The following is a 14,665-nucleotide window of genomic DNA, read 5'->3' as shown; positions in this document are numbered from 1 at the left end:
TATTTATTTTTCTCTGTTGGCATGATTCTGAGGAAGGACTGCTTCCAGAGTCTACTTTTATACAATTTTGATAAATATAATTTACTTATGGCCTTGTATTTTTCTCTCTAAAAGTGGACTGCAAATGTTCACAACAGTGGTAATGAGAATTTTTTCTAGGGAAGCAACCACTCTTGGAAAGCTGCCCGTTACCCAAACAAGCAATCCCAGGGCAGAGACGGGCTTTCAGAACCTGATTCAAACCATCAGACTAACACCATCCATGATTCTCCAGCCACAACAAGCATGTTCCTTCAAGCCCCCAGCCCTCTATGTGAAGTGCTTCCCTTTTTCTCTGAATGGTACTTTATTACATCCTCTGTGAAACTCTCCTTCCTTCCTTGGCTGTGTCCCTGCATCCCCACGGCGTTTGATAAAAAAAGAGTCTCTGATGCTGTATTATATTTACTCACGTACTTGTCCATTTCCCACGAGGCTATACCTCTTTGAATATGAAGACCCTGCCTTTGGATTCTCTCCCTTCTTCTCTGACACTCATAGGTTTTTAGGAAATGCACAATAAAGAACGGACAGCTCTTTTTGCATTTCGATATAGTTCAATAAATCCTTAGCATATGTTGTTCTATATTTGGCCAGCTCTCCTCTGGCACACCCCCTGAGGTACCTGCCTTAAGTTTTATGTCACTCTTCAGCAAGCCAAAGCCCCCACCACAGCTGCTTCCATGTGCTCTATATGCCAATTACCTCCTTTCCCTCCCATCAACCCCACCATTTTTAACATCATCTAGAAGTGGGAAGGAATTCAGTACCTTTAAACCAATTCAGATACATTAAATGATTGACAGCTGCTACTTGATTTCTTTGTTAATGAGCCTACATCAGTGTAATTTCAGACACGTGTGAGATTGTAGATGTTTCAGGTTGGGTTCGGGCAGTGCCTTCTTCTTAATTATTACTTTTGTATTCCCAGTGGTTCTCAATTCACTCCAAAAGCAACATATCACACAATCTTACTACGTGAAAGACACTGTTCTGAGAGGTTTATAAAAATTATTTCATTCATTATTCAGGAGAACCTCACGCGTGGGTACTACTTTACTGCTGTTTTGGTGGGAGACCCACAGCTCATAGAAAGTAGCGACAGAACTTGAATTCAGGTGGGATGACTCAGAACATACTTTCTGAACCATCCCCCTACGCACAGTCCTAAAGAATAATTCAAAGTAACATGCTGAAAATTTCCTTTTCGCCAATCTTTCCTTGAGAAAAACATAGTTTATATAGCCCATTTCTTAAATATCTACGAATGAACCACCTGAAAATGAAACACCAAGTTCACCGCACTGTTTTAAAGATCCATTTAAAATACCTACAGTTGAAAAAAAAAATGAAAATGTTTAATTTTCTCTAAATTCAGGTTATTTAGCATTTCGTGAAAATTAATATGAATGATCTTAATATGTCTAAAACAACCATGAGTATAAGACAAGATACTATCATACAAAAATAGAGCAGAAAAGTGATGTGGTAACATGCCAAGAAGAACAGTATGACCATGCTTTAAAAGAGTATTTACACACTCATTTTACCTGTTCTTCTCTTTCTTCCATCAATACTAAGAATAAAAATGCAAATATTAAAATGAAAAGTAAAACTCTTCCAAAATATTCAATCAAGGAAAAAAAAATTAAAATCAGAACTTCTTGTACAGTGACCAGAAATTAAATCCTTAAAGAGGGTTTTTTTTTTAAATTCAGAATTACTTTAAAAACTATTAAGATGCATAACAATTTCTAAATAGAGCTAGAGAAAAGTAGCACAAATACTCCTAATGCCACAAAATATTTCTCAACAGCTTGAAAATGACGGTGTCATAATAATAATGCTAATGTAAATGAATGAGAGAGGACAAAATCAGATAGTCCCAGAACAGGAAAACAGCATGCAGTGAATCAGAGGTGTCTCGGAGGAGGATCTAGGGGAGCCAGCTCTAAATAGCTCCGTTAAGAAGACCAGGTGGGTCGGTTACCTATTGTTCCAACCAAGGATACTCAATTATGTCCAAGGAGAGATGATACAGGTTTAGTGACAATCAGCTCTTGTGTCATCCCCAGCTAGACTGAATGTGCCCACAAGATCTCAGGCCCGAGTCAGAATTCTCTGGATGGTAATTCACGGTTTCACAAAGGTGTGTAATATGTGTCTCTGAGACACTTTTTCTTAGGACAAAAACGAGAAGGATCCTCTTGTGCCACGGGCTATTTCTGAGTGTGACCTTCTGTAGGGTGAATTATATTTCTGTATCACGCAACAACACATCGCTGGCCTCTGAAATGCTGACTCTTAACAAGCTCAATCTGCAAGGCAGCCTAAGCATTATTGACAAGCATTGTTTCAAATTATGATCCGTCAGCTACTCTGGTGACTTGCCCATTGGTAGAGGTTAGTCTCTTACTGTTTCAACTTTCACCTCAATTCAATTAAGATTTGCCACCTTCACCCCAATCCAAAATGTGAGGTGAAAACGACTTTCCCAAAGCCAGTGAAAAATGTACACTTCATATTTACCTGTCACTGTAAATGTAAGGTATTTTAGCAGTGAGCCTGGCCTGTAACAAGTAAAACGCCACCTTAAAACGTCTATCATTTGTAATCTCTTATTCCTCACACATAAATGCCTTCTTCTCTGGTAAATTTCACTTGCCTCTAAGATGTTTTTATCCTGACATTTTTAAAGTAAAGATTTTTAAAATTTAGCTACTATTAGATAAATGAATTTTATATTTTCATCAGTGATAGCGATGATAATTTAATCTTTGATGTTCTATGACAGATCAAAATTTATTAGTAAAAATCTTGCTTCCACTTCGCTCCCCTTTCTTCTTGGTATTTACATATTTAGAGAGATTATAAGATTTACTCTAAAACAAAACTTGAAAGGGATTTTATACTTTCTTCACTTCTCTTGATCATATGCAATACGATAAAAAAATTAGAATGAAAACGATAGTAAATACGAATATATAAGTCATATTTATTATATACACATTTTATTAGCTTAATCATAAAAATTCTTAAACTGAGCTTTTGAAAAATCGGAAACACTGAAATACATAAAGAAATACATAATTCACTAAGCGTCAACTATGTGCCAAGCATGTTGTGAAACTATATACATTATCTTACTTAAATCATGTACCACCAGTATGAGAGACATAATAATTACCTGTCCTAAGGATGAGGAAACAGAAGTTTTGAAAGATAAAGCAATCTGAATGAGCTCTCACACCAGATTTGAAAACCAAGGGTTTTCTGATGTCATTCTTATCGGATGTGTCTGATTTTAAAAGAGGGGAGAGGAGTTTATATCTGCTTAAAAGGCGTAATCAACAGCATGATGAGTATGTGTCCTGTTCCACAGGACACAGGAGAACAGCATATAAAATTACTGCGAGCTTAAGCAGAGGTGAGTGCAGCTTCCCCACACTGCAAGCTCCTCTGCCAGGACCAGAAACGCCGGAGTGGATGGATGCCGCACAGACGACCATCAAACAATTTTTTGTAAATATTATCTTAAAGCGATATTCCAACTGTCTTAATACCAAGCCAGCCCTATCGTTCCCAAACTTTCAATCTGACAGTGTTCTTAGCAATATTCCTTCTAGTCTAGGAGATAAAAAACAAACAAAAAAAAAAAAACAAAAAAAACTTTTGAAAAAAGATAAGAGCAATATAAAATCTGTGCAGGCAGGTCTCTCCTTGTAAAGTTGTGAAATTCAATCTAGAAGGCAGAATTCAAGCAGAAAGGTATCCAACAGGAATGAAAGACAGAATTTCAATGTAAAATGTTTGACATTCACTGCTTCCACAAATACATTGTAACAGTGCAAACTAAACTACTCGTTTCAGGAGAGGTATAAAAGACACAGCATCCAGCAAACACTGTCACAAAGGATGGGCCCAAAACAGATGTGGGAAAAATAAACAGCCTTGCTGCTTCAGAATTTATAAAACGGCCCGCAAAGAGCAAACAGGCCTTCTCACCGTTCGATTTCAAGGCCCATAAAAAACGCTGCATGAGAAACGTCTCAGATGGGTTCAGTGTTTTAAACTAACAGTGCACGTGCATTAAAGCCTTATGAGACCAGAGTCGGTAAATGCGACTTAAAATCGTTCAGTTTCACTTATAAGCATGCAAGAACTGACATCCGATTGATATTGCAGATGAGGCGACATGTACTTGAACATTTTCATCTCATGCGGTGTACATAACTTAGCCTCTGTTACTAAGTTTGATAATGTTTTTTTAAAGAGCCTTTCCCGAGCATATCACACCTCGGATTTTGAACTTGGGTGTAAAGCTGCCAGAGAACAATTCTTTTGAGAGGAGCTGGCACTCTTTTCCAGAGAGATGAGCATGTGAGTTTGCCCTTACTTTAAGAAAAGGAACGTGTCATGTGCTGCCTACAGCCTTCCGGGGCTGGTCAGAAGAGAGAGTCTCCACACCCTTGGTGAACAGAGGATACGTTGGCACTTCCCTTTAGACTTGTTCCACCACATGTCCTCCACCTGAACTCAGGTACAAGGACGGATGATAAAACTTCTGGAGCCTCGGCCTCACACTGGCTGCCACATGCTAATGAAAGGTGCGAGAACACAGAACCAATTCGCCACCACCTTAAAAAAATAAGAAATGTGCCGTTCTCATATCTTTTCATCACTGTATAGTGCTGAGTCAAATTGAGGCTCTACCAGAAAGGGACTTAGGCTTTTTGGAGATTAAAATGGGTATTCTTGTATCATTTTGGAAGAAATTTAAAACATCTAAGGGAACAGGTTTGTTTTCCAGGATTCCTCACATGGCTTCATTCAAATAATATTTTCAGGACTCATTATTCAAGTAAAAATAAATATAAAACGACAAAGTTAGTGGGAAAATTTTAATTTCAAATCCCGAGAGACTAAAACTTGGAACGTTTCAAGCAATATTTGTTTTAAAAGCACATCTTTACACGTTATTGGTAAGGAAAGAAGAACAAACCCTTGCCTTTTTCACTTCCGCAATTTCTTTATTGAAAAGGTAAAAAAAAAAAAATGGCTGCAAAGTTAAGGAAAAGCCTAATATCCAAGTTTTTCTATGGTATATTTTTGGTTCCCATTAACATAATTAACATAATCTAGGCATATAAGCATTTTATTTTGCATTGCATTTAGGACAAAATTACCTTAAAAATTTTTTTAAGACCCTAAAAAATTTCAAAACCATTCTTGGACTCTTGCATTTGCATTACCAAGAAACTCATAAAAGCAGATGATTTTCACTCATAAAACGCTGAAGTGGCCTGGGTTTCCCTGATAAACCATAAAATAGAACTTTGATGACTACAGCATAATCTCATAAATTATAAGTGAACAACAGAATTTTACACCAGTATACAAAAGTTATGGTTCCCCATGTGATTTTTTTTTTTAACCCTCTAAGACATTATGTACCAGCCAAGAAGTATCCTGAATTAACAATTTTGCATGGAGACTTTATTGCAGATATAAACAAGTATCATCTGTGAGGTATAAAAAAGAAGTATATTTTCTAAATGTTTCATTTCTTTACTGTAGCTCATTTGTAGTTAGTTTCTCTTAACTTCCATTGAATTAACTAGTTACTTAAGTACACTAGATTTCATTTGAACATTTTCATTAAACAACACAAAACCCACTAAATACAATCTACATGAGACACCTTCTCAAAGCTTCATTTTCATTCCAGATAAGCAGGTACTACTGGCAATACAGAGCATCCATGGAAATCTGTCACTGCATATATTAGCTCTGGGAGAATAGTAAGAAACTGTCAAAACAGGAAGTAATGTGTGCTTATGGTGTGTAAGCATGATTAAAACATTTCTTTTACAATGATTCATAAGCATATTCTGACTACAATCTGTCTGATGTTGTTTTCTATGCAATAGAAAGAAGGGAGTAAGGGGAACAGTGGGAGAGAGAGACAGGGAAGGAGGGAACAGGGAAGGGGAGACAGAAGAGAGAGAAAGAGAGACAAGGCAGGAAAATAGGGAAGGGAAGAAGGGAGGAGGGATGAAGGGAAAAAGGGAATGGAGATTTCAATATTCATCTACTTCTTGACGTTTTCACTGAATATCATTGATTCTTTGGCATGGAAAAAATCTTTCTCTTGTAGCTATAATGCTTTGACTTACAAACAATGACTTTCTTATTCTATGCTAAAATTAAATTCAACTTGACAACATGACCCTGTTTCTTATAGATCAAAAGTTGCATTTCTAAAAAGGAACAGATCTTATCTTCTGGTTTCAGATTTGTCTTCTCTCTGTAGATGAAGTTAAAATTCTATCAACATGAAATAAAAAGAAAAAACAATTTTGAAATAGTCACAAAGTATCATTTGAAATTGTTTTGACGTTTATCTTCTTAAAATAATAAAAAAAAACTTAGAACGATAAATTGCACACAAACAAAATTAATGTTTTGTTTTGCCCTTCTCACAAAGAATGAAAATGAGGTTACTATAAATACTGCATGAATAGCATTTACAACATAAACCTGCATTTATACACCTGTTCATAATTTGGTTTCAATTAACAAATTCGCATCTAAATTGCTAAAAACCATGTAAGCTCACACAACATATAATTAGTTAAAAGTTAATTCACTGATTACTTCCTTTCTCCTACATTGCCTCTTGAAGCTTTTTGAAAAAAAAAAAAATAAGGTGATTTTTGTGATGTTAATGACACCACCAACTAAAAGGATACGTACCACAGGCCATAGAAATCTGATTATGGAACACTCCAGGTAACTTTTTTAATTTTTTAAATACTATCTGAACAAAACTTAAAATTGTTTGTTTCACCATAACTTGAATGCATTCTTAAGCAAGACTGCCATGACATTTAATGTATTTAAAAAAATAAATATTTGAAAAGTGTATCTACAATGTTCCTAAGAAATGGTTTTGAATTCCTGAGTCTCAAGGAGATGAATTGGCTGTCAGATAACAATGCACTTCCATCAGATGGACTTGGCAGTTGTAAACAAAAGGAATTTTCTCAGCTTTTCCTCACAAATATGAAATATTTGCTCTTGGCCAACAGCTGGGGTGATTTAAAGAAGTCCTGCATATATATTAGTTTTCATTCAAAATCACAAAACCTCCTCCCACTCTGCAACATCTGACCGCATCTTAGTAGAACAGAAAATTCTTCCGAGAGGGAGTGACATTCCCAGGAGAAGCCAAAGTCAAACACTAGTTCCTACTTAGGACTCTAATCGAATTTCAGATCATAAGGCATCTGGTTAATAATTTTTAGGAGAAGTTAATTTATTCAAGATGAAAGTTCAACTGATACTCCAGAGTGGCTTGGAAAACAATAAGAAAGTTTCTTTTGTTGGAGTGTTTCTGAAAATATTGTAAACTATAACATGACCAAAATGGAGACGGCATGAAAAGTTGTCAAGTTTCTTTTAATAATTTGGAAGTCTTTTGAGAATCAAAACACTTCTGTTTCCATGTGATGACTAGTTAAGTCAAGCTATTGATGAAAAAGTGTTAATGTTTAAATAATTTTATATTGTCTATTCACCTCACCAAACATTAAAATTATATTGATAACTTCTTTTTAAATATTTGATTTAAAAGTACCTCTCTTTATAAGGTACTTGCTAGGAATTATTAGCCAGTCACGAAGCCTATGGAGGAGATCAAAGAATACATACTTTCAGAGTATTTCTGTATATTAAGAGATAGGTTATGAACTTAGGGACTTAGTTGTGAGTTTAACCAATGTTTACCTTATTTTTATTCCTATCCCCCAAAACTAGCTTAAAGTAGTAAGTTTAATTAAATTTATTTTGTATTCCACAATGAAATCCCTTATAAGATTTATCATAGACAAAATTTTATAGTAAAATAAATTAGATATCTCTGTGTTTAATTTCCTTGAGGTGATAAAAATGTACCTTCTGTATTTACAAATATCTTAGAAACTGATAAGTGTTTTTCTGTTGAGAGACAATTATACAGAATTAACTTTCGCCCTTGGGCCCAGTGAATGTAAATATGTGCTAAGCCTGAAATGAAGTTCTTTTTTTCTTATTTTAAATAAATGTTTTATTTTTACCTAAAGTACCTATTAAAGCACGCATGGAAACGTATTAAAATAATTATTGCTACTTTTAATGGAGCTGCATTTTCCCTTAAAATGCAAACCTACTAAACTTGAATTATCAAGACATATGAGACATGGAATTCATACATCAAATTACAAAGTAACTTATCCTACTTATTACAGAAATTTTGTCTTTTGTAGATATATAATGTAGACATAAAATAACGGCCCTTAGGTAATATATATCAATCCTTAAGATTTTGTGTGAAAAAAATACATATATATGTGAATAGATGATAGATGACTGATAGATATGATAGATGATAGACAGATAAACAGACAGACAGACAGAGATACAGAGATAGATAGATAGATAGATAGATAGATAGATAGATAGATAGATAGATAGATAGATGGATGGATCGGTCGGTCTTAAGTCCTCATTTGATCTTCCCGGAAAAAAAAGAATCAATGTTAAAATGACTACTCTGCAATAACATAATTCTTACTTCTATTTCTACTAATTTTTAATTTTTTCCAGCAGAAATATGTAGAAAGCTTCTATAAAAATAATGAAATAAAATTGTGAATGGCAGTCATTAACAATATTCACCACAAGTGTTATATATCAGAAAGCAAATCTTTCTCACTACCAATTTAAAATATTTCTTTAAATGTCACTAAGGACACACATAGCAACAGCATAGAAATGAAAATAACTAGCAGCCAAATTTTTCCTTTATGTACCATAAGTGCAAATGAAGTTGCATCTTGCTTCCAACAGAAGTAAATGGAACAGACTAGATGAACAATAAGAAAACCATGTACATCTCAGTGTCAACAATGATGGTTATCAAGGAAGTAAATGTCTACAGAAAGTTAAGTCTGTATTTTTGCGCTTTATTTTGAGTTAGTATTATTCATCCAAAAATTCTACAATGTCTCTTTATAGATTAGTCTGAAAACCGCTTCTTCAACCTCCTGTTTCTGTAAACTTTCAAAGACTAAGTAAGACACGAAATTGAAGACACAGTCCCTGAAATTCAAGTATTTTTTGCAGTAATTATGTCGTCATAAGTTTGGAATTGAAAATACTTACAGTCTCTCCAGTTCTTTAAGATCCTGGAATGCTCCTTTTTCGATGGTGCTAATCTTATTCTCCATAAGCTGACTAAAATGCAAAGTATAACAGAGTCTTAATGTTACTACTCGCTGTCTGAATAAATTTCAATTCAGCAACTGAAAACTTGCAACCTCTTTCCCTTTAGAAAGTTACATATTGCTCTGGTTTGAGATTCAATATTAAATTTAATAGTGATAAAATAGAGAGAAATCAGGGAGGGGAAATAGAAACCACATCACAAAACTTTCTTTAAAAATACTAATGCAGTTTCTCCTGAAATTTACTAGTCAAAAACTCTGAACCATACTGTATCCTGAAGAACGACCCATGTTAGTACAGCTTTGATGGATGCTTTCTGGTAAACTGATTTTCAACAGAGGTCTTATCGAAGTGACTCAATGTACAGTATTTCCTCATGCACATACTTCGATTCACTTATGGGTATACATCAAAAATAGAAAGAATTCATAATGGTCAAAATGTGTCTTCTAAATGATTAATACTGAACACACAATAATCAAAAGTATATGCTCATTGTGATGTAAATATTTACAAGTCTGTGGGTAAAAGCACTTTTACATTACATTGAATCTCGAATGATGGTTCACTCATAAGTAATTTAATCCAATCATATTGCAACAATTTTATAAAAGTTACAGAGATATAAAATACAAGAAACAATTCAAAATATGACTAGTGTACTTTTATAGAGAAACTTTTCCCAGCAAAACTTCTGTGAAAACTTGGACTGCTTGATTATAATTTTAGAAATTATATCTAAGTTTTCTAGAAAAAGCTGAACATTTCTATGTTAGCAATAATAAAATGCAGACCCACTTAAATTATTTCTAGTTAATCTAAAATCCTAAGTTTACTGAATGTCTCACATTACTTACTCATATTGTGAAAGCAATTATTCTACATTTTTATACACGTAAGGCACTTAGAATATGGTATAGCAAACATTTTAGATCATTTCTATAACATTGTTTCTATGGCCTGTATCCAACCTTAAAATAAAAGCCTATATTTTTATTAAAATTTATAGTAGTGATAAACAAAAAAAAAAAGAAAGAAAGAAAAAAAGAAAAAAAAAGAAAAAAGAAAAAAGAAAAGAAACCAAAACCTCTTAAATTTTTATGTTTCTGTCATTGGGATAGGTTTTGAAACTGAGACAAGTAATGATTCAAAGTATGCAACCTTTATAAATAAAAGACAATTTTTCAAAACGCAAGAAAATAAAATACTTACAGAACTCTTAGGTGTCTAAGACCAGCAAAATCCGTTTTCGTGATCCGTGTGATGTTATTTCCATTCAAATCTCTAAGAGAAAACAAGAAAATGAAAGTTCCACTTTATTTCTATCAATGTCTGGTTAAACAAAGAAAATATAAACTGAATGAAAACTTTAAGATTAAAAATTACTTCCAATTTCTAAAGTAGTTGACAAAGTAAAAGAGAGGAAAAAGGGAGTAACCTTTGAAAGAAATTTTTAGAAACGATTCTTAACAAATTCGCAGAGTCCGTGCTTGCTGGCATATGACAAGAAAATGAAGTGATTATGTTATCACACACAAAAAAGTTCTTTTGTGTGTGTGCAGGAGTGCTTTCAACTTTTTCATAAGGACATGAATATTAATTTAACAGGTATTCTGATTTTTACTATTATTGTTAGGCACACCCCCAAAAAAGTTCACTTCGAGAAGTTAAATGAACAATATTCTAATAGTATTCAGGAAGAAATTTTAAAAATTCAGAACCCTATCCTTAGGTGGCATGGTGGCTCAACTTCCTAAAGCGAAGAAAAAGGTTAAGAGTGCCATCAAAAGAAGGGCACATCAAAGACTGGCATTTACAGGCATTTACCTTCCAACAATTCTATGTTTGTATGAAAACTAAACTCTTCATTTGCAGCTCCGGGAACCCCGCTGTGACTGTAAAGTGAAAACTACAAGCGGGGGGAATAATGGAAATAGTATTCAGGCCCTGACTTTTTTTTTTTTTTTTTTTTGCTCAAATTTCAGCACCATGTTTCCTCTAGAGCCACAGTTCCTTGTCTGGCATCTTAGGTCAAGATCTAAACTTGCCCTGGTTCCAATCATTTCAAGTAGAACCAGGCTGTGCTGCGGTCTGAACATTCTCCTTCACGGAAGTACGTTTTCTCTTACCTGGACTTTAAAACATCGTGTTTGGAATCGGCATTTCATGTGTTTATCGTGTCAATGATAGAATTTCATAAGCCAGCACCGAGTAAACTGTTTTCTAAAAACTCTTTATAGATCCCTTATAGGGGCTCCCCCCTCCCCCGCGCCCCAAGGACCTCAAACTCGCTTGCTATTTTGTCCCTTTTTGTTGAGTAAGACATGTTAGTGCTTAAACTTTAAACTGTTCTGAATCGCATGAAATAGCTGCTAAAGCAGAATTCTGCACTGTTTCCTCCCCAACCCACTTTCCATGGCGAGCGAAGTACCATCAAGTTGTTCCTACAGTTTTGGGGGTCTTTTACTGACTGTTGGACATAACATGAGTCCCTGATCAATCCCCTCATCCATGATAAATCTTGTAGGTCACATTTTGACGACACCCTTGCTAAGGCCCCCAACTTGCGCTCCCGCCGGAGTAGGACTGAGGCTGGGGGTGGGGGCCAGTTGCAAAGGGAAAAGGGGCTCAGTTCTGGCCTTTTAAAGTGCGGGCGAGGAAAAGGGGTTAAAGAAGCGCGACCGAGGCGCTGCGTGCCGGGCGGGTGGAGGCGTGCGGTGCGGAGCGGGCCCTCTCCCCGGGCGCGCAACCCTCACGCCCCGGGGCGCGGAGGCCCGCGAGCCGCGTCCGGGGCGCTCGCCCCCGCCGCCCTTGTCCCGCCCCCGCCGGGGCCACGCGCAACGGCGAGTGGAGCGCGCGAGGCGCTCGGGCAGCGCCGGGCGGCGGCCTCGGCGGTCACAAAGAGAATGGCCTCCATGCTCCACTTCCCTGAAGTCGGGAAGCGCCCAACGAGGAGCGCGTGGGCCGTCAACACCAGCCTTGCGATTACTTCTTCATTAGAGACTCGCCGAGACAGGGGGGCGGGGATGTCTGCGGGCAACCGAGCGCGAAGAGAAGGCAGGGGAGCCGCTGCCACGTGAGGGGAGGCGGAAACTGCCAGAAAGGTGGACCGGGGCACTGGGGCTCCGCGGGAAGGGCCGGAGCGGGCAGCCGAGGGCCGCGAGGTCGCCGCAGCGGTCAGATCCGACTCGGCCGCGTGCGGTTGGAGAGGCGGCCCTAACTTCGCCTAGATGACGGGACGTGGTCCTCCTCTGCAGTCGCCAACTCGGACAGGTCCCTTGCGGCCCACCGCCGCCTCCTCCTCCTCCCGGGGGACGTGGGGGCGGGAAAGCGTCGCGCAGGTGGGGGTGCGCGCCGCCACAGCGGAGCTGGCGCCGTTCCGGGGCGTCCTGCCCTCCGGGGTCCGTGAGCTCCCCCCCGGGCGGACCCAAACGCCCCACGACCCCTTCTCCCCTCCCTCCGTCCCCAGGAGGGCGACACAAAGCCGGGCAGCGGAGGTTTCTCGCTTCCGAGTACCCCCCCCGACCCCGCCAGTCCCCCGCGCCAACCCGCGGCAAGAGTGGGGACTCGGCCCTGAAACTGACCCGCGAGTCTCGGCAACCGCAAGGTGACTCTGTTCACGGAGTCTGGAGAACAAAGTCGCGTCTCCCTTGCCCTGGGCATCTGCGAGTACTTGTCCCCCATCTCCCCGCCTCCCCAGCCCCAGAGAATCCGACAGCACCAAACTGCGTGTGGCAAAGACGACAGTGGGAGGAAGAGACCAAGCGCCGCTGCCAGCGGGCCCGCCCCTCTTTGGACAGTGGCCCCTCCTTGGGCAGCGCCCTCCAGTCCTTCGCCGTCCTGGTGACTTCGGTCCCAGGCTGCGCGTGCAGGAGAGCTCGCGAAGGCTGACCCAGGCACAGGGACCTGTCCCTCCAGTCTCCAAGCTAGGGGTGCGGGACCCTAAGAGGGGCGGGGGGGAGGGGGTGCGGCGTAAGAAGACCCCATACTCACAGTCTCTCGGTGTTGCGGGGGATATTCCTGGGCACGCTGCGCAGCGCCAGCCCGTGACAGTCCACTGTGCTACCCGAGCAGGAGCACTGCGCCGGGCACGCCTGCGGCGCCACCTCGTTCAGGATCGCCAGCACTAACCCCAGCGACAGGGACAGCGTCTGCCAGCCGGCGCCGCGCATCTTCCCCCGCCGCCTCCTTGCTGGCCAGTGCAGGGGGGTTTCTTTTAAGCTTGCTGCCCCGCGCGACTCGCGCTGTGTCCGAGGCCCAGTGTCTGGTGCAGGGCTAATGACCCAGAGTGTCCGGGTAAATGTGCATAAAATATGGAAGTAGCAGTTATAATATTCAAGGCAGACGAGCTGACACAAGTACACGCCTCCCACCTTCCCACCACCCTCCTCCAGCAGGCCAGGCGCTCTTTAGGCAACTTTAGGTCCTGAAGATCAATCGACCTGACCAAGGCTTCAAGGAGACCCCAGAGCAGCGGAGAGAAGATCCACGCGTCGCAAAGATCAACTTGGCGGTAAAAAAAAAAAAAAAAAAAAAAAAAAAAAAAAAAAAAAAGCTGGGACTCGCTTCCAGGAGCTGCGAAGATGCAGGAGCCAGTTGCGCCGGGAAAAGGGGCTGCTCGGATTCCACGGACCCCCTCTGCAAATCCGATTCCAGCAGGGAGGGTACAAGGCAGAAGAGGGGACTCAAGAAGAATGGTAGCCTCGATCAAAGTGGGGTAGAAGGCGCAGGAGCCCTGCGGGCCAGGAGCCTAGCGCGCCGGGAGACTGGGCATGGCGCGCGGGGGCGCACGGGGCGGGCGCGCAGCCCAATGCGGCTCACTCACGCGGCTTCGCCCCGGCCCGAGGCTCCTCCGCAGCCCAGACCGGACCCTGCCGTCTCCCGACAGCCGAGGGCAGTTTGCAAACACACATGCACTTCGTGGAAGGTTGTCTCCCCAATCCCGCCTTCCGCTCGGCGTCCTTGGCGACGCTCCGCACCGGGGCCTTCCCCGAGGTCACGCAGGAAAGACAAAAGGGCAATGGGGCCGCCCCGGCCGGCAGAAATATCCTTCAGTCACAACCCTGGCAGAGGAAATCCAAGAGGCCAAGTTAAGGACAAGAGCTCCTGCGAGGACAGAGAGGTGGCTGCAGGTAGGCTGGTCTCAAAGAGTGGAAAGGCCGAGGTGGAGGTGTCCGCACTCTGGGTCCGGCCAGGGTGTCCTGGAGGGTGGCGAGATGGCAGTCGGGCCCGTGGGATCCGTTACTCCGAGGCGGCTGAATGGCAGTCCCGCGTGCGCGCGTGTGCCAGCCCCTGTCGTCTCCCGGATACAGCGCAGTTCCGCAGCAGACACCTGATGGCAAAGGTGGAAGAAACGAGA

At 40.6% G+C, this 14,665-nt stretch overlaps 1 protein-coding gene across 6 annotated transcripts in view; it reads right to left on the bottom strand.

Annotated features, from left to right (window-relative positions):
* Window positions 1-13,837, bottom strand: part of SLIT2 (slit guidance ligand 2) — a 321,586-nt gene extending 307,749 nt beyond the window's left edge. For 2 of the 6 annotated variants that reach the window (XM_016121248.2, XM_016121250.2), the window contains exons 1-3: window positions 13,300-13,837; window positions 10,519-10,590; window positions 9,244-9,315 (exon numbers count right to left, since the gene is read on the bottom strand). In XM_016121248.2, coding sequence (XP_015976734.1) covers window positions 9,244-9,315; window positions 10,519-10,590; window positions 13,300-13,478 — 323 coding nt within the window. In that variant the 5' untranslated portion in view covers window positions 13,479-13,837. Of the gene's footprint in view, window positions 1-9,243; window positions 9,316-10,518; window positions 10,591-12,890; window positions 13,279-13,299 lie in introns of those variants that run through there. The other 4 variants (XM_016121249.2, XM_016121251.2, XM_016121254.2 and 1 more) reach the window with 3 other exon arrangements.
* Between the last annotated feature and the right edge of the window lie 828 nt (window positions 13,838-14,665).

Source organism: Rousettus aegyptiacus, unplaced genomic scaffold (assembly GCF_014176215.1).
Source record: "Rousettus aegyptiacus isolate mRouAeg1 unplaced genomic scaffold, mRouAeg1.p scaffold_m13_p_10, whole genome shotgun sequence".
NCBI lineage: Eukaryota > Metazoa > Chordata > Mammalia > Chiroptera > Pteropodidae > Rousettus > Rousettus aegyptiacus.
The sequence above is the reverse complement of the archived record's forward strand: the minus strand, read 5'-3'. Positions and strand labels throughout refer to the sequence as shown.